Source organism: Rhinolophus sinicus, linkage group LG01, assembly GCF_036562045.2.
Source record: "Rhinolophus sinicus isolate RSC01 linkage group LG01, ASM3656204v1, whole genome shotgun sequence".
Lineage (NCBI taxonomy): Eukaryota > Metazoa > Chordata > Mammalia > Chiroptera > Rhinolophidae > Rhinolophus > Rhinolophus sinicus.
This window is the reverse complement of record NC_133751.1, coordinates 8,771,534-8,798,145: the sequence shown is the minus strand read 5'-3', so window position 1 is coordinate 8,798,145 and position 26,612 is coordinate 8,771,534. Positions and strand designations below refer to the sequence as shown.

The 26,612-nt window shown below is 45.1% G+C and overlaps 1 protein-coding gene across 2 annotated transcripts in view; it reads right to left on the bottom strand.

Moving 5' to 3' along the window:
* Window positions 1-26,612, bottom strand: part of RUNX1 (RUNX family transcription factor 1) — a 232,928-nt gene that overhangs the window by 32,285 nt on the left and 174,031 nt on the right. The window contains exon 7 of one of the 2 annotated variants that reach the window (XM_019730261.2): window positions 8,785-8,976. The exons of the other annotated variant lie outside the window; for it this stretch is intronic. Coding sequence (XP_019585820.1) covers window positions 8,785-8,976 — 192 coding nt within the window. The remainder of the gene's footprint in view (window positions 1-8,784; window positions 8,977-26,612) is intronic. 2 annotated transcript variants of the gene reach the window in all.

The following is a 26,612-nucleotide window of genomic DNA, read 5'->3' as shown; positions in this document are numbered from 1 at the left end:
CACCCAGGCTAGTGCCGCCACTCCCAGCGCCCTCAGAGACCTGATTCACAGGCCTTCCCAAGGGATGCTCGGCTGTTATGATGTCAACAAGGTCACACCCAAACCCCAGAGCTGAAGGATCATAGTGCGCCTTCTTTATGCTCCCAGAAGGACGGGGCTTTCCATGACAGTGGCTCAAATCTTGTTAACTAGAACTGATCGCACTGACTGGAGCGGGGCTTGGATTCAGTGGTACTGGGTAGGGGAACCAATGTGGTGTGCAGAAATACAGACGACTCCAGTCTGTGCTATGTGTTTTAAAGCTCAGGTGTCATAGCCTCCCAGTCGCTATTAGGTCACATGAGACGCACGGGTCAGAGTCCCCCCCATGCTCCCCCCACCTCCTCCTCTCTTTTGTCCACACTCCCTTCCATGTGGAAAAGCAGGGGATTCCATCTCAAGGAGAGTCATCTTCACAAAAGGAGTCATTAACTTCTGCTATTGATTACAACTCAAGATGTTTTTCAGAATCTTGAAACTGTATATGGAATGTGCTAAGCCCTACACTTGACCCTAAGGTGGTGTGAGATAATGCTGGTGCCTGGGATTGTGGCCTTTGAGCCCATGTCTGAAGGAAGAGACGGTCTTTTCTACCCAACCTCTCCTGCCATTGGCTCACTCAGGGGCTTGGTGGCATGGCTCTGTTTCCTCTTGAAAATGCTTATTTCTTTTAAACATACATGCTATTTATTCCATGCCATTTAGGAGAGTCTGAACCGGCTAACACGCAACCTGAAGACTTTCCGTAGCTTAATAACCAAAAATCAACTGGACGAGAACTGCTACAAGCCTTGTTTTTCCTATCAACCCTCAGGAGTGCACAAAGAAACAGAAAATAAACATGATTGGCCAATGTTTGTTTTTAGGGTGAGTTCTATACTATTTTTTTAAAATTATTTTGTTTTATTTACTGTGGTTGGTAACTGAATCTCTGGTATCAAAACATAAAATGTTCTGCCAGAGAGAGATTACGGAAGAAAAGTCTAGGGAGAGAAACTGGGTTTGTCAGTGAAGATTTTATGTACTGGTGTGTTGCAATCCGTATGTTTAATCTCCATTACAATTGGGCTGTTCTACCACTTTGAAGGCAATTGTTCAATAATAAGAAAGCTCATGTGGGGCTAAGGCTTTGCAAGTAAAACATGAAAATATAATATAAATATACAGTGAGGTGCCTCTTGACAATTGAGGCCAGAAAGTCCCTCTGTTTCTGTATATTTTCCCCTAAAAGTCAGGCTGCAGTGCTCTGAGGGCCAGAGAGAAATAAGACAGAAATAATTACAGTTCCTCAGCATTATTTAAATCATACATGTTGAATTTTGAAGAGCCCTAAAATAACTGAGTTACAGAGGGCCTGCATTTCTATTCCATGATGTCAGGAAATGTAATGCAAATGAGTAAAACCAACTCGGTCTGGGGAACTACTAAGCAGAAAACACAGTAGCTTTCTAACCAGAGCCTGTTTTTTTCATATCGACATATATTGTTTGTTCCTCTCCTGGTATAAACTTTTGGTACTACTTCATGGCTGCAGTCTAAGTTTCTCTTTTAAATATCCAAATTTGAAAGGCTATCTTGGGGAGAATTGTAAATTTGGGATTATGAGATATGCAAAGTGAATCACTAGCCTTTCGAAATGGGTGTCTGGTCAAAAATGCCTTGCAACAAAGCCACTTAAAAAAAAAAAAAAAAAAAAAAAAAAAAAGACAGCTCGTTCAAAACAACAGTATATGCCTAGTTCCAAGAGGTCAAATTCTTGAGTCCATCCCAACTGGCTGGCTGTAGTCTTCATGTCATCTTCTGTTCCTATGCTTCCTAGCACCCATGACGTCACGAGCTTTTGGGGGCTACTGCAGGAAGCACCGGGCCTCCTGGTCTGCACTGCTCCCAATACACTCCCCTTTCTCTCCCACTGTTGGGCCCTCTGGTTCCACCTGCATAGGTGCTCTAGAAAACATTAAGAAATATTTGACCTCATCTAGAAAACAGAAAAAAAAATCATACATTTCCTGGCTGGGAAATAAAAGTACGATCATGCTGAGCTCTAGCAAATGATGGGCAGACATGATAGTAGACAGAAGACATGATTGAGGCTTTCCAGCATGAGACACTGATTCGCATCTCCCTGCCCATGTTATCGGTTCTAGGGGATGACACGGGAGAGCTATCTCTGGATTCATCTGATGCCTGCCATCTTTTCTACCTGCTGTCATGGGTAGAATGGTGCCCTTCCCCCCATCTGCCTCCACCCTGCCCCCCAAAGATACATCCATGTTCTGACCCATGCAACTGTGAGTGTGACCTTATTTGGAAAAAGGGTCTTTGCAGATGTAATGAAATGAAAGATGAGATGAGATCATCCTGGGTTATCTGGGTGGGGCCTGAATCCAGTGACAAGTGTCCTTAGAAGAGGCAGAAGAGGAGATGACACAGAAGAAGGCCATGTGAAGATGGAGGCAGAGATTAGTGATGTAACCATGGGCCAAGGAACGCCTGGGGCCATCAACGGCTGGAAGAAGCAAGGAGGGTTTCTTCCCCAGGGCCTTCGGGGGTGTGTGGCCCTGCTGACACCTTGGTTTTGGACTTCCTATGTCCAGAACTGTGAGACAATAAACTTCTGTTTTTTTTTAAGCCACCAAGTGCGTGGTCATTTGCTTCGGCAGCCACAGGAAACCTTGGTTCCGTTGATGCGGGCCACTGTTATTAAGTCTTACCCACGGGCTGGCTTTCATGATCATTCCTTCATGATTCACAATGTCCTCTGAGCTCTAAAGAAAATGATTCCTCCCATTTTACAGATAGGGAAACTGGGGCTTTAAGAGTTAAGTAACGTGCCAGAAGTCATATAGTAACACCTGGGGGAGACTAGAATTAGGCCAGGAGAGCCGCCAGTTGGGCCTTCATTCTTAGCCACCACCTGTGCTGTCTTTCTTGGCTGTTAGATTTTCAGCTTAACCCTCCAGCTGTTTGACCATCAATATCAAATCAGTGTTCCAACTACATTTTTGTTAAAAACGGACTCTTCTGAACAAAACCTGAGTGTGTGTGCTTATATGCACGCGTGCTTGCGTCCTGCCCTATAGATTGTAAGAATAAGGGACAATTTCAGAACGTATCAAACCCATGGAAGGAAATATTTTATCATGGACATCAAGCCCTAAAGTGAACCCTTCTTTCTTTGAATTTGTGGCATTAACAACATGCTCCGGAAAACTAGTCTGATCATCTTGAACAACATCCACAAAAATGTTTGGTCAGAAAACGCTGCCCCACTGAAATGTGGTTTCTGATTACCAGGGCACTGACAGCTCGCCAGGTTGGCGGCTCCTTTGAAGGGCTGGTTTATTAAGTATTTAGCTGTGAGATGCTTGTAAATACATCAGGCATTTGAGCAGTGCTGTTCAAAGGAGTTCTGTGTTGGTAACTGTGCCTAGCCATAAAAAGAGCGAGAGCGTCAAGGTGAGGGCTGGCTACCGCTCCCAGCCTCGGGAAGTAACTCCAGAGCGAATGGAAAGCAGAGGAATAAACCTGAGCTGCAACCCCCATTAGATTCCAGCAACAAAGGCCACCAATCCACTAGGAAGCAAAGGCCTTCGGGCTTTCTTTAAAGGAGAAAAAAAAGACTTAGCTTCTCCCCACCTTTTTTCCCCTTTTCTGAATTGTTGCATGTAATTCATTAGTATGAGCTTTTCAAATGCTCCTTAAACTTACACTTTATGTTGCGCCAGCCAAGAACAGAGAAAATAGTAACTGAGTTCTCAGTTCCTGCCTTGAGCCGGCTTCTAGGTCTAGGGCTCACAGCCGCTCTCCCTGCTGGGGAGAAGGTGGGCAGGATGCAGCTGGAGCACCCTTCAGCTGGCGACACCCACACCTCAGCTCGCCCTCCTGCTTCCCTTCCTCCCTCCCTCCTTCCTTCCCTTCCTCCTTCCCTTCCTTCTCTCCTTCCCTCTTTCCCTCTTTCCTTCCTGCCTGCCTGTCTGCCTGCCTGCCTACATTTATTTATTCATGGGAACACCTGATTTGGGTTTGTTTTCAGTGTAAGATGCTGATATTCTTGACCTCGAAAGGCTCTCACCCTACAGCTAGACAAGTTATGTTTAAATCATTCACTTTTCAAGTTTACAGCATGTCTTATAAGTTGGTTTCTAGCACTCCGAATATTTTGCTTTGTGTAACTGTCAAATGACCATTTATAGATTTACATATGAGCATTTCTGGTGTTTGATTGTAGCCTCTAATTGCAAAGCAGCTTCCACCCCCACTCTGTTTTTGAAATGCTAGAATTTCTAGAAGACAACGGAAGGGGGGGAGGGAGAGAGAGAGGGAGGGAGGGGAGAGGGGGAGAGAGAGAGAAGGAGGAGGAGGAGGAGGAGGAGGAGGAAGGGGGAGGGAGAGGAGGAGAGGAGAGAGGAGAGAGAAGTGCAGGGAAAGGGAGGGGAGGGAGGAGGGAGGAGAGGAGGAGGAGGGAGGGAGGGAGGGAGGAGGGAGGGAGGAGGGAGGAGGGAGGAGGGAGGAGGAGAGGAGAGGAGAGGATAGGAAAGGAGAGGAGAGGAGAGGAGAGGAGAGGAGAGAAGGATTGGGTTGCTATGCAGTCTGATTTTTCCCCCCAAGGCTGGAAAGAAGAGGGTTTATCTCCTCAGACAGGAAAGTGGGAAGGTTTTCTTCCTTTTGTCAATCAGCTGATAAAGATTGATGTAAGTAACCCTGTACAGCTGAGAAACAAAGTCGATTTGGTGTCTCAAAAAGCTTCCCAAAGAATGTGGTCTTTCCAAAGTAACTTTAACTTTTGGAGGAAATCATTATCAAAACGAAAATCATTTGGAATACTAAATATCAGGACATGATTTGAGAGGTTGGGGTACCCTCCTGGCCATACGGAACTCTCAAAGAGAGGCACCCATGTGCCTAAAGGCTGATCAGATGTTGCCTGGGTTGGATGTGAAGAAGGCTTTGGTCTCCATGGACCCCACAGAGAAGCTCTTCCATGTGGGGAAGCCAGGCTGTCGCCCCAAAACACTAAACAGAGAGTGGCTGGGGAGCCCCCTGGCTTCCCACTCATCCTTTGTTCACGCATGCTTAGAGATTCATTACTCTAAGTTTTCTTTTCTCCCCGACTTTGAAACTGTCCCAAAAGCAGACAGTTTATTAAAGTGCCCACCAGAGAGTCTGGCCATAAAGTTATTACTGTTGTCACCAACATGCAATGACAATAGAACACATTCAATCGAGGACCAAATGAATGTAGGAGCCAAATGCATGACCAGCCAGCACTTCACCCATCTGCCCACTGGCAACTGGAAAGCTTCTTGACTCTGGTCAGCCTGTTTCTAATCAATCCGTGATCCAAGTGCGAACCCAGGAGAAACTGCCACCTCGTCAGCACCGGCTTTGTAGCCAGAAAGGTCTGGGTTTAAGGCCAGATCTCTTGCTTACGATCTTGGAGATGCTGCATAATTGTTAATCTCCGAGGTTCAGTTGCTCTGTCTGTAAACCACAGCCCAGGATTGTGGTGAGAAGGGAACACTGTGATTCCAAAAGTCTGACACATGCCCAAATACATCAAAACTGGTCAACTTAAAGAGTTAAACCGCATACCTTGCTGTTTCAGGCAACACACACAAGAACAACAAAACTGGCCTTAGTTTCTCTGGTTGTGATGGTTTTCTCCAGCAGCAGATATCACTGGATCACCATCTTCCCAGAAAGGAGGGGGTTACGCCACATTAAATGTGACCCATCATGTTTGGTAAACCAGGAGTCAAATCTTAGTCACTGGCTCCACTGCCTGAAGCCATCGCTAAGGGGGAGGAGGTGTGAGTGAATTGACATCAGTGCCTTATCTTTCTAGAATCTGCCCCATTTCATCTTTTTAAAGGACACGTGTCCTTTTTCCACCCATGACTGCAAAAGAATTCTAAAACTCGGCTGTAGAAGTTCATGATGATGTCCTGACTTGCATACGGGTATCGCCAAAGTGACAAAATGGCTTTCTTTTTAATTTTAAGATCTGGTAAAATAGGAAGTGGAAATTAACCTCAGCCCTTTTATAGTTCAAACCTCAACACATAAACAGTGGTTTGGTGGCATGGCAACCTGCCCCCGTTTTCCATCTGTACCCTGCTTCAGATAATTTGAGATGTCTATTTTGAGTGATTCTCAAGCACCTCTGATTCTAGATAAATAGAGGACTTATTGTATAGCCGCGATTTCCTACCCATACAGTTAAAGGGACAAGTGTAACCCTCCCAATGAGGTCCTAGCAAGACAGGGTGGCTAGGCACCCCCTAGCCACCCTATGGTCTGTGGAGCCCCCACGTGCTGACATATCCACAAAGCTGAAAACGTTCACACATCTGTACAGCACTGCTCTGACTACCTCTGGGATATTGTCCTTACAACTGCTGCCATTTCAGGAAGAGCCGTACACACGTGCTGCATTTTTAGATAAAGCATCTTCTTAATAATAGAAGCTCGAGAGCTAAGCCTGGAAAATAACCATTTTCCTACCTGTCAAGAACAAAATGAAGGTCCTGGCTAAAAGAGACTTTACTATTATCCCTGTTAACTGTCTAATTTCAGGGGGGAAAAATCCCAAGGCTCTACTCATCAACACGACTAGGGTAAAAAAGCATTTTCTTATAGGAAAAAAAAAGAAAAACAGCAAGATAAAGGAAAAGTAGTTTTAGATGAAAATATCTTGGACACGTTAAGTTGCTAAGAATTTTACAAGTGAAGCACTGGATAGCAAATCGTATTTTGGAAAGAAAGAACATCAGCAATATAGTTAACACATTCTTTAGAGTAGCAGCTAAGCCCCTAGGGTACTCTAAAAGCAAGTTGTTAGTAATTAGATGTTACAGAAGTAAAAAGTTTTTAAAAGGAACAAGAAGGGTGCTCCCTGTTAAACCTGAGATGCGGTTGAGCGGTCAGTATCACAAAGAACTTAGAAATGCCCAGCCCTGTGTCCATGCAATGACTCCACCCAAGACAGCTGACCACCGAGGATAAGAATTCACTGCCACGCCACCCTGTCCCTTTTTCTTTCTGGTGAAAAGAGCATATCTGACCAGGAGGGAAATGAGATCTGATTCACTCCTCACCCAAACTGTCAGAAGCAAAGCCGACTTCAGGGTGACAATTTCAACTTGCTCTCATGTGGCTGAATTTTCCACTGCCTTTAAAAATGCTCACTGTTTTTGGCTGCAATGTCAGTAGAAAAAGACAAATCTGTTTATCAACCTAGTAGTATAAATGGTCCGTTATGCAATGAGAGAATAAGAAAACAGTCTCTCCTTGGATGTTATGGATGGGAGTCCTGAAGATGACACAAATTCATTTAAATGGCCCTAAACATAAGATGAAGGAATCTCCTCGAGAATTTTATTCTATTTAGAAGAAAAGTATCATTTCACCCCACGCCCATCTCTCTTGCTTAATATGCCATTTGACCTAATTTACCATACACACTTGCATTTAAAAAAAAAATCAATATGCTTAGTTTGAATAAGTATTCATGATTATTAAGTACCAGGACACTAATGATTTCATGGGATGTCTTCCTAAATACACCTGAGACTATAGGTGAGAGGTAGCCCCCAAAAGTTAAGCCTTAGACTTCTATTTGTACACAAAAGGGCTGCCCTACAGATAGGCCACTTAACAACTGTTTGCACAGCACCTTACAGGAAGATTTCTTTGGGAATTTTCTACTCAAAGAAAAGAACCTTCCCCCAAAACATAACTGAGAGCTAATGGCATGGATCATCAGTCGGGCTCCGTGCAGGAGCGTGAGCATGCCTTTCCAGAGCCTCCAGGAGCTAACCCTAAGAGCCAGCTACGGCCCCGCCCCAACCCTAAAGAACTTAGAATGCTTGCATGTCCCACAACACAACTCACAGAGAAGACGCCCAGAGAATTTCTGCTGTCTGACAACAACACGTAGCCCATCCCTTGCTGGCCACCTGTCCTCTCCGCCAGATGTATTACTTATCTTTTTCTTTGAATTAAGCAAGGCTGGCACTTTGAGAAAGGAATCTTACTGTGACCACATCATATACAGCTGTGTCCTGCACGGCACAAAGGAAACCGGTGCATTTCGGAAATTTGAAATGGTATCACAGAGCAAACACTCATTGACGTCAGTGTTTCTACAGTGTAAATGAACGTTGTGTATTCTAATTTGACACAGTGGGTTTTATGCAATTATTGTATTTTACAGAGTTTTTGCAATTGCCAGCTAGCCCCGTGGGGGTGGGGGAGGAGTAACCTGCACGCTTCATTGACTGCAAATTTGTGTATTGCAAATAATACCTCTGCTGTGATGGCATCCAGACATTCCTACTATTTCTTTATCTTTTCAAAACAATGGATGTTAGATACAAACCCCATGAATAATCTGAAGAAAATAAGAACTTGAAACATCCTGCCCTGCACCCTTTGTGTGTGTGTCTTTAAGCCTAATGGGTAGCACAGCCAGAAATAGCACAACCAAAGCTAACCCTTCAAATACTCAAGATATCCTCTCCACATACCTCTCCATATTCTCTCCATATCCTATGTAGCAGTCCCTCTTGATCTGGGGACCTTGTTACACTGCAAAGCTAACTCAGTATGTCTGGGGCTGCCCGAGAGTGCGGATGTGACAAGCTCGCAGGACCACCCTTTGAGCTTGGAGGAGAAGCCAGGGCTGGTCTGGGAGGTTTTGCCCGAAGGCCAGGAGGAAGTGGGCTCCATCCAGGTACTTACCCTGCATCTGACTCTGAGGCTGAGGGTTAAAGGCAGTGGAGTGGTTCAAGGAGGCCCGAGGGTTGGGTGTGGGGGCTGGGTGGTGTGGGCTGACCCTCATGGCCGTGCGACGCAGCTGCTCCAGTTCACTGAGCCGCTCGGAAAAGGACAAGCTCCCAGGCTTGGTGTGATCATCTAGTTTCTGACGATGTCCTATTGTGGGGAGGGGAGGGGAGGCAAGGAGGGAGGAGGGAAGAGATCAGAAAATGTATTGTGGATTTGCTAAAATTCGGGGTTTTCTTGTCCTTCCCCTCCCTCTGCCCTCACCCCCAACGTGGATTTGCTGGAGATTTGCACATTGGGTTGGCTCCCAGTAGAACTTTGGGGGCATTGTCTCCACAGCAGACTGGGGCCCCTTTTGTCATGTGGGCCACTGGGTGATCCCCCAGTCTGGACTCCACACCCACCCCAACCCTCTGCACCCATCTCCACTGGGCAGAAGGCAGTGGGCTTACAGGCCTTGGTGGGGGTGGTGATGGCGGGAGGTGGAGAAGGTGCATTAATTGTTGGCTCTTGGCCACATGCTGTGGGCTAAGTTATGGCAGCCAGGAGAGGTGCCCTCCCAGTGGCATCAGAACAGCCGCTCCCTGCTGCAAACCCAACCACCTACAGGTTTCAGAAGCTGCAAAGTGGGCGCTGGAGCTCAGTGGGCACACCCCTTCCAACAGGAAATGAGGTGTGGTTGCAAACCCACAGTCCCTGGGGAGGCTAGATTTCCTGTTAAATGCAGGGCATTGGGCAGCCCCTCAGCCCCTCTGGCTCTCCCTTTCCTCTCAAGCTTTTCACCAGAATTCTTTCTTCCCTGAAGCCGACTTTCCCAGGTGCACCTCCTAAGAGGGAACTGGTGTAGCCTAGGCCTCATCCAGTCTAGAATTCCCAGCAGGCCCGGCCACTGGAGCCCACAGCAGGCCACCAGCAGATTGGATGGGCTTCCTCGGAGCCTCAGGAATCCAAGGTGGGTCAGTAGGCCCTTCAGTGTCTGTAGAGACAATAAGTGTGTTTGCCTTGCTCCTCATCAAAATCATCGTCACCAGGATGCAGGGAGCAGAGGCCACTCGCATGGGACAGGCCATGAGGGTTGGGTCTCCTGTTTCCTCCCTTAATCCCCCATCAGAATGTCTTTAAACTAGAGACTCAGGCCTATCAAGCAGACTCGATGCCCTGATGGGCCGATACGGCCAAGGGTGGATGCCTCTGAGCTGCGTCCTCACCCCGTGGTTTGAATAAAGAGTCATTGACTGATTTCACAACATGCCCCCTCCCCCCGATTGTCAAGTGGCATCAAAACAAGATTGGAGAAGCAGCCTGCTTGTTGCCACAGTCAAGTTCTCGTTCACATGCCCTGGCCCAACCCTCAGCAGAAAGAAGGTCTCTTGATTCCACCCCTCCCCCTGCCCCAGCCCAAGCTAGGAGAGGACATTTCAGTCTGGCTCCCAATTGCTACAATTATAAAATTAAATTTTATAACTGGCATTATGGTTCCAAATCTCCGTGGCTTGCTGTTTCTTCCTGCTGCCAGGCCCCCTTGGCACAGTTGACCCTGTCTCAAATTCCACCCCAGAAAAAGGACCCACTATATTGCTGTGATTTTATCATGAACAAGACTTGCTTGGCTCCAAAATAAGGAAAAATACTTAAGCATAATATTTGTGCAGTTCAAATGCAATGCTCCCTCTTTTCATGTGTCACCAAGGCAAATCTGGACTCTGATTCAGCTCTGCAGCCCACAACACTCGACCTGAACACAAACAGCCTGAGTCACGCAGGGCCAGCGCACATGTGAGAGGCCTCTTACCGGCTGAGTATTTTAAGCACTGGCCTTATGGGCAAAAGGCCGTGAGGCCAGATCCCGGAACAACCCCTGTCATCTCTTTCCCTTAGAAGTACGAAAACGTCTTTTTCTAGAACATTCTATTTCAGTCAGTCATGGAGTAATCCAGTGTCCCTTGATGTAGCTTTCCTTGACTCCTCCCTCCTCTTATCTTTGTGACACAGTCTCAAGCTTCCTGAGGTGGTCAGACTGAAAAATCTAAAGTTTTCTTGCAGCAAAACCAAGAATCCCAACTCCAATGCCATTCAAAGCATAACAATTCTGCTCTTTAAATGCCTACTAATACCTGGTATTAGGAGTCAAGGAGAGAAGAAAGCAGGAAAAAGGATTCTGGAGAATTCTACTGCCTCAGACAGAGTGCTGGTTGGAGAAGTAATGGTGCAGAGACTTCCAGCAGGTTTTGTACCCATTTCAAAACTTCACATTCCTTGGGCACCGTGTCAAGGACAGTGGGTGACCGAGGGGAATGTTGTGTACGTGATCATTCTGAATACATGGCACTCAGCGTTTTGGAGAAAGGCTTTCAATTGTGTCTGCCTCACCCACCAAGCTTGGGGACCACGTGCCACCAAGAAACCAAACACGAATAAGTCATTTCAGGTAAGTCATGACTGTGGACAACGTGAGATGATGGAGATGATGGCGATGATGATGATGATGATTTATTAGTCACCCCTCTCCTTGCCCCATGCTTAAAACGTTTTAACATGTGAGCCATTTCTGTCCCAGCTGACACCTGCCAAAGTCGTAGCATTTACAGAGATTAAGTGATGGCTGCCTGCTTTAGCAGGAATGTTTGGGCATACCTCTCAGAGAAAACAATTCTTCACTCTAAGCTACTTCCTAAGCCCAGAGAGTCGAGGGGCTGAGTTTAATGCTGGACGAGTGTGAGTGTGAGTGTGTGTGTGTGTGTGTGTGTGTGTGTGTGTGTGTGTGCGTGTAGTTCATTTTATACCCTGTCCATGTATGATCCCTGGAGTAAGACTCTTCTTGCCTTTCCAGGGAGTGTTGTGCCCCTTCCTCACAAAGGTGCTAGAGGGTTGTAACACCAAGACTCCGGGGAAATAAAAAGCATTATCACAGTAAAGGTGTGGTTCAGATGCACTTACAAGGGAGATCAAAGGAAAACCTAATTCTTCTTTCTGAAACCATCAGATTTCATGTGCCAAATAGCAATATTTTGTGCGAAACAGAGAAGCTTCCAATACAAACTTGCAAGCTGGGGAAAATGAATGCTTTATGTCTTGTTTCCTGTATCTGGGTGCAATTAAAACATCAATTTGCCTCCTGAATTTTAAATACAGGAGAATGGGAAATGTCCACTATCAAATTCACTTTTCTTCTTTCTTACTAAGTACTAGGCTTCAGAGGGCAACAGGGAACTCAACCCTGGATCAAACATCTGGTAAAATTACGATGTAGCCCCAAACATGCATGCTGGTGGCCTGGCTTTCTGAGCACGTTGGAAGTAAATTATGAATGCTTACACGATGGCCCGTAAAATAGTGGCTACCTCAAGATTTCATACCGAATCTTACTGAATCTTAGGCCGAGTGGAAAAGGATAGTAAACCAGGGGTCTCTCTTACCATTTTCAGATTTTTGAAAAAAATACTTGATTAGAATTTTATTATATATGCAGAGTTATAAAAAGCCACCAGAAAAAGAATAAAAATAAATTAATCCCATTCACTAAATTTTACTTCATTCCAAAGACATATGTCCTGTAGTTCTCTGGAATAGCTGTCCATACGGCACCCTAAATGTTGTGATATTTGTGACAGATTATGGGACCAGCTTTCAGTTTTCTGCTGTGAAATTAGACTGAGTAAGCATGCATATCTCATCGAAAACTAAGCTGCCTTTTTCAAGAAACAATTGTTGATCTGCGAAATAAGGTATATGGTCTTCTAACAAAGATAACAGATAAGGCTAAATTGTAAACTTTTCCTGGAAAATTTTGGCTACCAAGAATCATTTTTGGCCGTCAGCACGTTTGTTCATGTTTCTGATGTGAGTTTACTAGTTTTCTTGATATAGTCTCAGCAGAAAAATGAGGGAGGTCTATACTCAAAGCATTGTCATGATAAGCAGTTGAGAAAAATCCATGTGAAATGATAATACCGAAAAGATATCTATCTATACATGTGTATGTGTATATATACATATCTATCTATCTATCTATCTATCTATCTATCTATCTATCTATCTATCTGTAATATCTATCTAGCATCACATTGTGATTCGTCTAAAAGGACGTATGTATTTCAAAAGAGGTTTGCCAGTTAGTCTCATATTAATGACATGGATCTGGATATAAAAACCTGGATTGTTCTTTCCTTCATTTGCTCCTGCTTTATGACTATGGAAAATAAATTGATGTGTGGTAGAGGACAGCTGCTTTTTCCTGGTATAACAGTCCAATCTCTAGGTTCCAGGGTCATCAGAGTCATCAGAACTTTAAAGCAATGGTACTGAGTGTGAATATGATCCTTTTTTAAAGTACCTCCCAGGTGGTGAAATACATCTTCCAAACTGCAAACCTACCCATCTGCTGGCTGATTTAAAGTTGGGCAATATTGTCTCATATTATATATTGTGTATATGTTATATGTACAATATATAATGTAATATAAAATATGTAAACGATGCGATGTGTATGTTAATATATCAGACATTAGAATACATGTTATATATACATGTTTACATATCATTGAATGTTATAGAAACATAGGTAGCTTAACTTTTCCCTCATGTCTTCCCATATTATTAAGCTAACAGACGAGCACGAAGTTGGAATACTTCAGAACTGGAGAAGGGCCAGAAAAATCAGCCATACGTCTTAACTGACATGCAGGAAGTGAAGTTCAGAGAAGTTATGTCATTTATCCAATGTCACACAGCTAATGAGAGAAAGAGGGCAGGCCTGAAAACACCTCTTCCCCACCTCGTGCTCAATGCACCTAGAAATAGCAAATTCTGCGAACCTCAAGTGAATAGAGAGGAGAGGCTGTAGATCATGGGGACCCTAGAGCACTTTACTAATGTGTACTCTCTGCCCTTACAATCCCACTTTTGTTCCTGCTTGTGCTTCGAACAGTGGAGCCAGAGCTGCACGGTGGGTGATCTGTAGTGACTAGAGAGCTATGTCTCAGCCAACGCTCTGGCTTGGTAGGTCCGGGCTGGGGCCCGAGAATTTAGATTTCTGCTAAGGTGCAGTTATAGATGCCGCTGGCCCAAGGGACATACTGGGAGTGTCAGTGAGAGAGGAAGAGACCCCTCCCTTTGGTGTGTGTGCTTTCAATGTGCTTCTAATTTGCTGTGGGCTGGAAATTAAAACACCAAATATACCAGAACTGTGTTTAGACTAAGTGTCCATAGGCACTGAGTGATGACTTTGTTTGGGTGATACTATTGGTCTTTTTCTTAATTGTTAAATTCTTCGATGTATACAAAGCAGCTGAAAATGCCAAAAGTCTGCCCAGCAGAGAGATGGGCGACTGTCTCTTTCTCACCGTCACTGAGATGAGTCAGTGAGCTGCTATGATAATAATCAGGCTGATGTCTAAGGTGAACCCAGAATTCTCAAGTGGGAAGTAACTCCCACCCTGCCTGAGACAGGAAGGACCAACTATTCCACTCCAGAAATGTACCAGTTAAGACCTATGAGCCCCAACAAAAATGAGGGTGTTCATGCAGAAGCCATAATCCTTTTGTCCCCTCAGGAAACAACATGGCACCAGGGAAATGTGACTGCCTGTCTGGGTGTTAAGACCTCTCCATCCTAATCTGCTTTTCCACCCAACTCCCCTGTGGACAAGAGCAAGTTTCTTCATCACCCAGCCTCCTTATCTGGACGGCTGGAATTAAAGGACCAAGACGGATGACCCCAAGGGGCTCTGAAAGCATTCACAGCAATTACGTCTGCAGTGATTAGCTACTCAACTGGTTCTTGTTGGAGGACTCTAAGCACAGGCTTTCCTAGACTGCTTCATATGACAGTAGGATTCTCTCTCTCTCTCTCTTTTTTCCCCACGTAGATACCTGGGCTCTGGGAACCAGTCCCAAGCCTGACTGTCAACTGGTCTTCAGAGCTCTACCTTGACCCCCATCAGGTCTTCAAATCTGGGGTTCCACCGGGCCTGGCCTGCCTGCCGGTGAGCCCCTGCTGTCCAGAGAAGCCACTCTCCCTCTGCCTCCTGCTGTTTCACCAGTGGCCTTTCAGACAGTTAACAGTGACCTTGGAAATCACTTTTCACGGCTCTTCTCCTCTCTCGCCTCAAGCCTTCACTTAGCCTTTCCTGCTGTTTTACCGACTGGGACATCCTGTTCGGTTTTTGCTCTTCCCCATTACCTCCCAAAGGCAGCGTCCAGACAGAGTGGGCCATTAAAGTCACATTAACCTGCTGGGAATTTGTCAGGGGCTACAGCTGGGAAAAAGCCACTCTGCCAAAGCTTAACCCAAAGTCTCATTTCCCTGCTTCTCTTATGGGTTAGAAAATAATGACGCCTTTCTGGCCCCTGCCCACCCCTCCCATCAGAGGCAAGAGGACTGTAAGCTTCAGGTTGTGCTCGTCACCCTCCCTGGGCAACTGTCCCCTCCCCGCACCACGAGCCCCATGCAGGGCTTCTGGCTCCTTGCTCATGCCCCTCCTACCTCCTCCTACAGGCAGATAAATCAGAGCGAGCCAGTGGGGAAAACACACTGGGATACCTCCCCTTCCCAGGTAATGTCCTAGGGACACGATGATTTACCCCAGGAGAGTCACCAACAGGGACAGTGGTGCCTTTGGTTGGGAAGAGCTATGTTTCTCTTGCAGGTGACAACAGGTAAGCGAGTGATCACCAAGTCTGCCTGCACATGAGGCTCCCCTATGCTGGGTCTTCCCAAACCATAGTCCTGCACGGGTCCCTCACGAGCCATTAAGTGCACATGTTAGAGGTCAGGCTGGCACTTTGCTTTCCTGCTTTCTAAGGTGAATCCCCCCTACTTGAAACTACAAGGTAGACCATTTGAGTTCCCCGTTCTGCTCCAGCCATATTGGCCACCTGCCTATTGCTGCTATATGCCTGCCTCAGGGCCTTTGCACTTGCTGTTTCCTCTGCGCAGAACCTTCTTTCCCCAGAAACCTGTGGAGCGATCCCTCTTACCCTTCAAGTCTTTCTTAAATTTCATGTTCTCCCTGAGAACTTCCTGAACAGCCGATTTTAAGTGGCAAAATGTCCCCTACCTGACCAATCCCTACCCTTTAGCTTTGGTTTTCTGCATAATCCTAGTTAATGTTATTTATGGTCTATCTGTGCCCACTGGACTGTAAACTCCATGAGGGTCGGATTTTGTCTGTTTTCTTCACAGCTGAGACCCTAGCACCTGGCACATAGTAGGCTCACTAAATGTTGACTGAATGACCAACTGACTGACTGACTGCTCAGACCCTTCATGACGGGGGCCATCCAATTGTCCTCCATTTAACTGTAGGAAAGGAAAATTCATTTGGGGCAAAAGAAGTTTGAACCAAAGTTTTCAGCTGAAATGGAACAGTAGGAGCCTCAGAAAAACTACTTGTTGAGGGAAAAATATCATCACTGAGCATATGGAGTTTCATGGAGAATTGTCTCATCAGAAGTTAAGGGAGTCTGCAAAACTCACATGCAGGATCGCACAGCTGCCCTCAAGTCCGTGGGCTAAGACATAACTGCTAGACAAAACGTAAAAGGAAAGCTGTAGAAAGCCACAGCAGCGTGGAGAGGAAAGCCAGCTGGGGCCAAAGCAAGATCAACAAATACACACTTCGGGCTTCTGGGGGAGGCCCACACAGGGCCTATACCATTCCTCTGCCTCCCCAAACCATGCCCACCCCCCTGCCCCAAATTCACAGAACAAAAAGAGAAACAAAACTAAGCTCCCTGCAGTTCAAGACTCCTAGTAACAGACAGTGGCGTGTTCAGCTCACTCACATGAGCTTTTTGAGACCTGGGCCCCCGGAGAGCAGAGTAGTCAGAATCTGTAGTCATTGGTCGGCGCTAGTTACCTCCAGTTTCTGTTTGGTGACTAAGGAGGTAATTGTAGCTTAGGGCAGAGAACCAGCCTGGTTTCTTTTCCTCTTGACCAGAGGTGGCCCTCTGTGGGGGTGCAGACAGCTCACAAGTTCAAGAGTCTTTCTCCTCTAGCAGGCTGTAATTCCAGCTATTATCAACCCTCCCTTGGTGAAGGGATTGTCTGGAGAAAGCCCCCTGTTGGGGAGTAATTAAAAAGTAACCCGAGAGAGGTAACTGCTGGTAATGTGGATTCACTTATCTGAGTAGCCCTGCCCCCATGGATGGGCTCTGAATAGGAGGGGACTTGGGAAGGGTAGGCTTTGGGGGGTGGTGGTGGGGGGAGTGTTGGACTCTCAGGAAATGCTGCCTGGAGCCTCTGCACTGGCTTTGCAGTTCAGATCTTCAGCAGAGCTGGCCCCCAGGCAAGTTCTGAGAAGGAGCAAATGACCCCAGAGGCCCACCTGCTTCATCCTCACATTGCCCGGCATTCCTGCTGTCCACACAGGCCTCCCGATCTCCCTGCACTGCACGTCTCCACTCCCTCCCGCACCGGCACATACCACACATAACTGGCAGAGGTGCTGAGCATGTTCAGACAGGACCGGGGTAAACTGAGAGTCCTTCCAAGGTTGGGTTGCACCTCAGAAAAACTGGGCGAAGAAGAATGAATGAATGAATGAATGAATGAATGAGTGAGTGAATAGCCTCCCTTTTCCTGGGCTAGACTCATTCCGGGATGCGCACGCCACAGCGTGTAGAATGATTTCTATTCCTCTGTACTTCTGATAGGAGGAAGAAAGTTCCCTCTTCGTCCTGCCCTGGGCCCAGGGCCTTTCCCAGCAGCTGGGCTGCAGCATCTGATTCCCACCCCTCGTGTCACAAATGCCAACTGAATTCTGGGCTGGCCTTAATGGGGCAGGAGACCGAGGGGCCAGCCAAAACCCTTTAGGAGATGGCTAAGCAGGCCCTGGCTGGTACAAAAGGACTGTGGCACCCAGGCCACTCACAGCTCCTGAGCACTCACATGTCAGAGAACTAACAGTAACTAGTAGTCGCTTTTAACCGGCTATTAGCCCTACCTCACACCATCCAGAGAAAAAGGTTTCAGGTAGTTTGGGGGATGATGGCCTCACTCAGGCTAACTTTCACCTACTGTTGTCAACACCTACCTGAGAAGGAGTATCTGGGAGGGGAGAGGGAATCGCCCTCCACCAGTTACCTGAAACGGCAAGTGGCTATCTGTCTGGGACACCCAAAGAGCCACAGCACCGTGATGAAAACATTGGTCCCACGGCTTGCCAGGTGACGTTAAGAGGGAAAGTTCTATTTATTCCAAGACACAAGCGCCCGCATTCACCCCGGTGACCACATCGGAGCCAGTTATGGAATGAAAGACGAGAAGCCTGTCCATACTTCCCTCACAAAACCCGGCAACATTGTCCTGTCCAAATCCTTTCCAGATTTCAAAGTAACAGACCAGCACCTTTCTCTGTCTTTACCTTGGGACTCTGCCGCTGGATGGCTGGCTGGCTGGCTGGGTGGGACCATCTTCTCAGCTCCTCTCTGCTAAGAAGGCAATAGGAGCACCGCCTTTTCAACGAATGTTTTGAACTTTCTCTCCTTTTAACTTCTCAAACAGTCCCTCTTCTGTGTGAATACTCTGGTGTGTAAAAGCAGTACTGCAGCTCACTGAGTGAGCCCTCAGATTATGTGAGTGTTTTCTCAGCCTGAGGGGGGCCCCCACTCCCTTCCCTGTCTCTTCCCCACCCCCAACCTTTTTTTTTTTCTTTTAACCACTTCTGCTTCCTTCATTTTCTTTGCAGCTGCAGCAGAGAGATATAGTACAGCTACTGTATAGCATTTTGAAAGCGAGGCCTCTGAGAGCTTTCCAAACTCCATACAAGCCGGTTATTCTCCAGCTTGTTTTCTTTGGCTTCAGTTAGTAACACAGAATGAGTCAAACAGTATTAACTTTCAATAGGGAAGTGGTGTGGTCAACCAAAGCTGTTTGCGGCTAGATTGTGAAGATAGGTAGGGCAGGTAATGAAGACCAGCCCATAATACTGTGTGGAGGCAAAGGAGGGGGACAGCCTCGCTCAGAAACCTCCAACAGTTCAGTCAACAGGACTCACGCCATCTTTTTTAGTTGTCTGAGGCATTAACATGGAGGTCTCTGTCCGGCCAGCTTCAGGAAGTTGACCATGTTGGGGCTCTATGGCTCACACAATTGAGCACTTTGTGGGAGTAAGGATTTTTTTTTTTTTTTTAAATGATGTGAAAGTCATGGGAAATCTAGTTGGGGTGATGTCCCCTACTTATGGCACGTCACTCTGGCATGGATCTTTATTTCTTTCTGCAGCTTGGGGAATAAGCAGACGTATCTCCCTCCCTACTACTTCCTGTGTGGCCCTCCCCCAGGCCTAGATCACTGTCTCTCCAAGTTGGCCGCAGCTACAGGTGAGAAGATGATGTGTGGAAAGTGCATTCACTCCTACAGATTTCAAATTGTACTTTTAAAAGCTGATAAGGAGCTTCAGGTCATCAAATCCTCTGTCTCTGTCTCTCTGTTTCTCTGTCTGCCTCTCTCATTTTGCAGATGAAGAAACAGGCTCTGAGAGGTGATGTGGGCTGCTGAGCTTCGAAGAGCCAGCTGAGGCCAGAACCCAGTCTCCCAAGCCAGCGGTTTTTCTACCCGGCTGGCCGCTCCCTTGCCCAGGGCTCAGGATTCCTTTTCAGTTCAACACGGCAGCTCCTGAGAATCAGACTCCAATTTCAGCATTTTCCAGTTCGTTCTCCCTGCCCTCAGCTACCTATTTATTTTCAGACTGGCTGAATCACCCAAGGAATAGAACGAGTGTCTCCCAACCTGCACCCGGCAGCATGTCTGCAAATGAACAGGACAACAAGCCCTCCTCTGGAGCCTTGAAAGATTGTCACCTCCGAGCAGCTGCAGTTTTCACTCGTTCTGGGAAACTGGCATGAAGGCTCAAGGGTGTAACATTTCACCTCCCCGAAATCTAATCCAGAAATCTCAGGCAAGCAGCATATATAAAAAGCCATGGGTGAAAGAAAAAAAAAAAAGAGTAACGGCTAAGCAAGTTACACGACAATCTTACATGCTTTGCAAGCCTTTCATTGAAAAAAAACACCAAAAAAAGGAATCATAGAGTTGTAGAGCAAAAACTGTATTTGGTTTTGTAAAGAAATAGATATTAAAAAAACACTCAACTCTTAGCTGTCAAGGCTGCTTCTTTTTGTTTCGAACATTCTTAAAGAGTATATACTAGTGGGTAAAGAAAACATTGAGATAGTCTAACAGGGAAAGGTAAAATTCCTAAAAGTATGGCTTTCCATGGGGACTCATTTAAATATCTTTATTTTTTTCTACAATTTTTTTCTCATCGATCCCCAAAACCATGATGAGATGAAATCTACCTTTAAGAATAATAAATAATGTTTATTATTTATTAAATAATATTTTATTTACAATCCCTCAGATTTTTGTATAATACATCCAATAATAATAAGTTTCTATTATTATTTTTCTATTATCTAATTACATATCTATTATAATTCTATTATCTAATTGATAGACTGTTTACAAAGCACCTTGATATATATTATCTCAATTCATCCCAAACAACCCTATGCAGTAGACAGAGCTCAGATTACTATCCCCATTTTACAAATGACCCAGTGGAAGCTTCTAAATGCTGAGAATCTTGCCAGGTCCCACAGCAACATGAGTGCTAACATTAAGAAACAACTACATTTTGAGAAAATCTTTGTTTGGAAAAAGACCACCTCTCTCCAAGGAAGCCAGGAATACGGTTTTGCTTCCATGAGAAATAAGTTGTTTAAGTCAGTTCAGTGATTCAGTATTTGGGGCTAATAATAGGTAGGGTGGGGGAAAAAAGAGGAGAGGAAAAAAAGCCCTTGTTGTATTATATTCTGAGAGCCCAATCTGCCAAAAACAATTTTTTTTGAAAAATAGCTTGGCAATGGCAAACGTCTGGTCCCGACTCGGGCAGAAGTCTAGTAGTTTCCCCTGGGAAGGGCTATGGCTTGAGGAAAGGGGACCACCCTGTGTCCAGGGCATGTGCTCTAATGACAGATGATATTTAAGGAGCATCTATCTCTGTGCCAGGCACTATGCTGTTGTCAGATGTGCTACTTGACTAAATCCACACAAAACTCCCCCAAGACAAGGATATCATCTTTCTGGTTTTGGAGAGGCCAATCTGATCACAGAGGAGAAGCAAGGTTGAATCAGGCAGCCAGCTCTCTAGCTGGGGCCGCCAACCACCCTGGGAGAGGCAACCACCCCAGTCTGCCTCTCAGCCTATCTCATTTAATCCTCACACGCCCAGGGGTCACTAAGCCCATTCTACAGATGGGAAAACTGACACACAGCTAGTAAGTAGCAGGGATTGGATGTGGGGTCAGGTCGGTTCAACTCCAAACTCCTCTCTCACTTCCTCAGGCTCACAGATCTCTGCTTCATTTCTGCAACTCGGGCTGTACCTTGTTAGTAATATCAGAAATGATGTCAAAGATGTGACTTACGCATATTTCTCCTTAGCTCTTTATAATGAGTGAATTGGAAATATCATAAAACCACTTCAGAGGTAAGTAAAAATAAGGTGATACTAGGAACAAATTAAAAAAGGGCCATAAATGTACACAGTACTTAAGAACTTACTTATTTCAGATATTTACTTTTTATCTCAAATGACCAGAAGACTGACCTCTAAAGCCATGGTGAACAAAAACAAAAACTAAATCAAACAAACAAATGGAATTTCAAATGTCCGTCATTTCAGTATATGAAAGTACACTGAAAGATTTCAACAACAGTCTGAGTTTTAGTCAATACTTGCTTTAATGGAACCTGAGTATATGTAAATCATCAAAGTACCAAAGTAATGTATTGCCATTAACTTACTTTATAGGGGTCTAGGGAGTTGGCAGATTAATTCAATTGTGTTCCTTTAAAAAAAAAAAAAAAAAGCAAACAGAAAGAACTTTGCTTTGGGCACTTAAATTTTTTTTTTTAATTTTTTTTTTGCCTTGGCTTTCATCTATAACTGTATCTCCAGAATATTTGGCTACTGGCTAGAGCGAATTTTCCTAGTAACACTGCATGACTTAGTTGTACATGGAACTTGATATAAATATACCACGTGTAAGTCACGCTATGAAAAAGTCATTTCACATCCAACCAAATGTCAGTGTCTTGTGATGTGTCTGGTAATACAGCTGTAATGCCTAGTAATAGATTATACCTAATTTACCCCTTTCTTTATTGCCAACTTTTCAGAGTAAGAAAAGCAAACCGTTAAAACAAATTGTTTATAAAAGAAAAGAACATGGAAAGGACGGGAGAGCACAAATTGCAAGTTAGCACAAATAAACACGGACCTAGTGCCAAGGGTTGCTTTCACTTAACTTATTTAAGCTGATCTCCCAGGTATATATGAAAGTGTGCGTGTGTGTGTGTGTGTGTGTGTGTGTGTGTGTGTGGTTGTGGTGGTGGTGGAGGAGTTCTATCACACTCACCAGATCCAATTTCTACTAATGACTTTTTTTTAGCTACACAGCTTTACAGGAAAACAACCCAAGCCTTTGGGAAAATTCAAGGAAAGTTTTTTTTTTTTTTCATTTTTTCAAAATGAAAAATGGAAAGTGGCTAATGTATGGAAAAAATTGTGTATCCACCCCAAAACCGAGAAGCCAACGTGTTACAATGTGTGGCAGCGCTGTGATGTGCCAACTGCAATCCATCCACGTCCACGATCACTCCACACGTTGTGTGTCCACCCACCCGCCACGGGAGATGTGCGCCCAGAACATGGGCCACTCGCGCCTGCAGCAGCCACGGTTACCAGCATCGCAGCTTAAGCACTCCCCACAATGCAACTAGATGGCAGGTATGGACCACAGCTGAGCTGCTCCTCAACCATCCCAGGAGGGGGCTGCACCATCAGGCCACAAGGTGGGAGGGCAGCAGAGCACCATGTCATTGGAATGTACCACTGAACATCTTCCGGGGAGGATGAAGAAAAGCCCTATCAAACAGATATCCCACAAATGCAAAAACAACAACAACACACACAAAAAATCAAAACCACAAAAAACACCCAAAACAAGTCTAGAAAGGCACGTTAGTTTTGGAAACTCAGAGGGTGACTGAGCGCATTTTCTACTCTGCAAAGCAGAGCTGTAGCTAGCCAGTTGGTGAGCTGCATTAGTCCCAAGCCAGAATTCAGACCCTAAGAGACTCTGGCACATACCGTGTCAGTGTCCTAGCTCAGTGTGGAAAAGCCACTCCAATAGCCATATTGTGCATATATTGGAAAGGACCCTTACATTGGATCTCAAGTACGGACTTTTGATGTTACTGAGACAGGATTTATATCCCTGAGTTTTTCACGAAGTTCACTATTTGGGGGCAAGACTGTTTTACCCATGAAGGATTTAGGAACAGTGCCCGGAGTGTTTCAAGGGTCCATAAAAATGCCAGAAAAGAAATTTTACTGGGTCTAAATACAAAAGGAAAACTGAAAACAAAACAAAACAAAACTCAAAATGTTTCATTAAACATCTAAAACATGAAACATTATGGCAACTTCATGAATTTTTAAACTTAGGATTCACCAATCTTTTTTGCTTAGAGTTTCCTTATAGCACAGGATTACAAGCCTAAATGCAAATAATTGTTCTATCTTCCAAACACTTCTGTGTGCCAGGCACGGTTTAAAACGTTCCACAGAGGCTGTCGCAATTAGCCTCCCAGCCCAGTGAGTACAGCTACTGTCCCTGTTTATGGAAGCTCAGCCAAGCCAGCCACCCCCAAGTATGGTCACCTACACAGTTAGCAAGTGCCCAAATGCAGATCTCAACCACTGATTGTAATTATATGTCGATGGCAGCAAAATCAGGGCCATGGGAAATGAGTTCCTCATAGCCAGATAATTTCAAAAACAAATGATAAAAGTCCTTTTAAAACTTTACAGCAAAAAAAAAAAAAAATCTAAAATATAATCTGGGTGCACGTGCACATGTTTGATGTGACATAGGCCGGCATTGCCTAGGGGAGGAGGGGAGGCCCGGGGGGGCTCAGCCTCTCAGGGGCCCTATTTGTGGGACAATGTAGGGCTTTGCTTTTCTGACAATGTTTTATTACCTGTTCCGAGTGGGAACTAATTTAGAGATTATCTCATTCCATTGCTTAGTTCCAGGGAAGGGGAAAGTGAGGACGAAAGCACTCAATTGCCTGACTTCACATCCTTTACCCTAGAGGCGTCAGTGTGAAACCCGGGGCCCCCAGTTCAGGATCCAGAGACTTTTTCACAGGTTTCAAGATTAAGAACCTAAGGCCTAAATGAAGACAGGCTTCTTTTTCTCTTTCAGCACTTTATAGTAAATTCTAACAAGCACTATGACACATTAGCTTAGCTCTCGACCTCACAGGTGTGGCATTCAAAATTAGTGATATGGGTTTGCAATGGTCCCAGTGGAAAGGGAAACTCAAGGTAATGGTTTAAGTTTTATTCTGTTTCTTCTCTCCCCCTGTTCTCTATGTTAGACTGAGAAGGTACTAGATCGTTCCTTGGGGTTCTCACTGGAACCTAGAAGGAACTTTTTTCTTTCTGCAGCAATACAAATGCCATCTAAAAATCTGAGTGACTTCTGTCTAAATAGGGCTAGTTACCAAGAGGTCACAGGCCTACCCAGGTCTCAGCAAGCTGATGAGGTGGGTTATTACTGCTTCCAGGACAGAAGCACACTGCTTCCAGGATCGTCTTACATTCCCATCATTCTTAGCCTGAAATAAGTCTGCTGCAAACTCAAGGGTCAGGGACATCTTTATGTACATAAAGTTTTTCTTGGTCTAGCTTGATACTACTAAAAATAATAAAGAGAAAGAGATTTCCTAACTCACTGGAACAGTCTGGGCAGGATTATTAGTAATGCTTCAAAAACTGCTTTTGCCAGCTGTTCAGGGAGTTGGGGGGCTCAGAACTATGAGAATTACAGCACCAGTGGAATTCACCCCAGAAGGTCCATCTTAGCATCAAAATGCCTTTCAAAGTGGGAGGAGGAAGAGAAGTAAAGAACATTTTCCCTCTTTGACCCTCTGTCTGTCTCCTACTTTATATCTGGGTGGGAGTGGAAAAAGAATTAGGTCCTTTTTCTTTTGTGGGTCAGGATTTCATCTAGAAAGAATGGAAGTCCAAATCCGATATTTGAAGAATCTAAGGGAAGAGGGAATAGGCATAGCCCCATTCATTGCCTGGAAGACTTGCTTTGTGTAAGTCCCAGCGAACAAAGTGACTGTGGATTGATAATCATAATCCAGAGATCAAGAACTATGAACCGTCTGGCATTCCAGTAACCAGACAGGAGCAAAGAACGACACAAAATTTTCATCCTCCGCGTGGCTGCACGCTATGCTCCTGGGTTCTCTAGGAAGAATTGCCAAAGGGGGACCTGAACTCAGACTTTCACCTGGTGGCCGCCTGCATGCCAGCACTGGAGGAAGAGGTTTATGTTGTACCCCATCTGCACTTCAGGTCCCCATGGATGCCACGCCCCCAAGCAGACCCTGGTGACTGACACGGAACCAACTGTCGCATGTGTGACTGCATATTGGGTCATGGCCCCTGCCCCCAGCATACATGTTACTGAGCCCTGCCCAAGGGAAAATGCTGATTCCTTCCTGTCAGTACAAAAATGACCACTGCTGCCAAGGTCACGAGGTCCTGCTTTCTCGAAGACAACTGTATTTGAACCAGAATTGTATTGATAAACTCTCCTAATAAAAACTTTCTGGACTGTTTCAATTCTGCTCACTAACCATGTGACCTTGGCAGGGGACTCCATGTCACTTTGCTTCAACTTCCTTATCTGTTCTTGTGGAGATTATACCAACTCATAGATGCCAGCACTTTAAACGATCAGTACTGTGAGCTGTTATTATTATTAGGTGTTTTTATTATTAAGAGAAAAATAACATTAAAAAAAAAAATGAGTGTCTGTTGGTCAATCACAAGAACAATCTGTAAACACTTTTGCTCATCCGACCTGTTTCTGAATAAACTTGATTTCAAGTGCTTTTAGGTCCATTATTGCCATAAGTTTACAGGGACTTTTCACATATTCCTCTTTGCACATGAAACACACTCGCTATTTATTATATAAAGATCCTGTTTCTTCTCTCTCTGTATACTGTAGGTTTGCTATTTACATTCAGAATCATAGAAGAAAATTCTACTTGTGTGACACAATCTCGAACAGGTCCTTAACAAAGCAAGTGATGGGGAGTTAGGCCCTTCAATTGAACTATTTTAACTTCCTATTAAAAAAAAGAAAGTTAGTTGGCAAAAAATCGAGTGCCCCAGAAAACAGCATCTTCTAAAGTTTTTAAGTAATGGGTCCACCTTGTTATCCGTCCTTAATTGTGACTCTCAAGAGCTCCAGCACAACAGCTACTGTGAGGGCTCCTTTAACCCAAGGGCAGAAATTGTCCCAGAAATGCCCAATACTTGTTTTATTAACCTTTTCCATTTTTAATTAGGTTACTCAATGTTCCAGATGTAACAGATTCCTAGCCAGACAGGTGATGGCTCATGACATCAGAATGACTGTCCAATCCACACCATTGGGACCCACCTAACCCCCGTCGCTGGGTCACTTATGGTCCCAGCTGCTCTGTCTCCTCAAGCTCTCCTTTGCAAAATCACTTTCTCCACAGCACTGAGCTCATTCATGTATTCAAATTATTTCAGGATATATCTGCAGAGAATATGCTTTGGTGTTTCAATATTATCATGTTACAGATGCACAGGCTAAATGACAGACACTGGTCCTCCGTGGAGAGCCCAGGACACCTGATCGCTGTTTCCGTTATGTTCAAG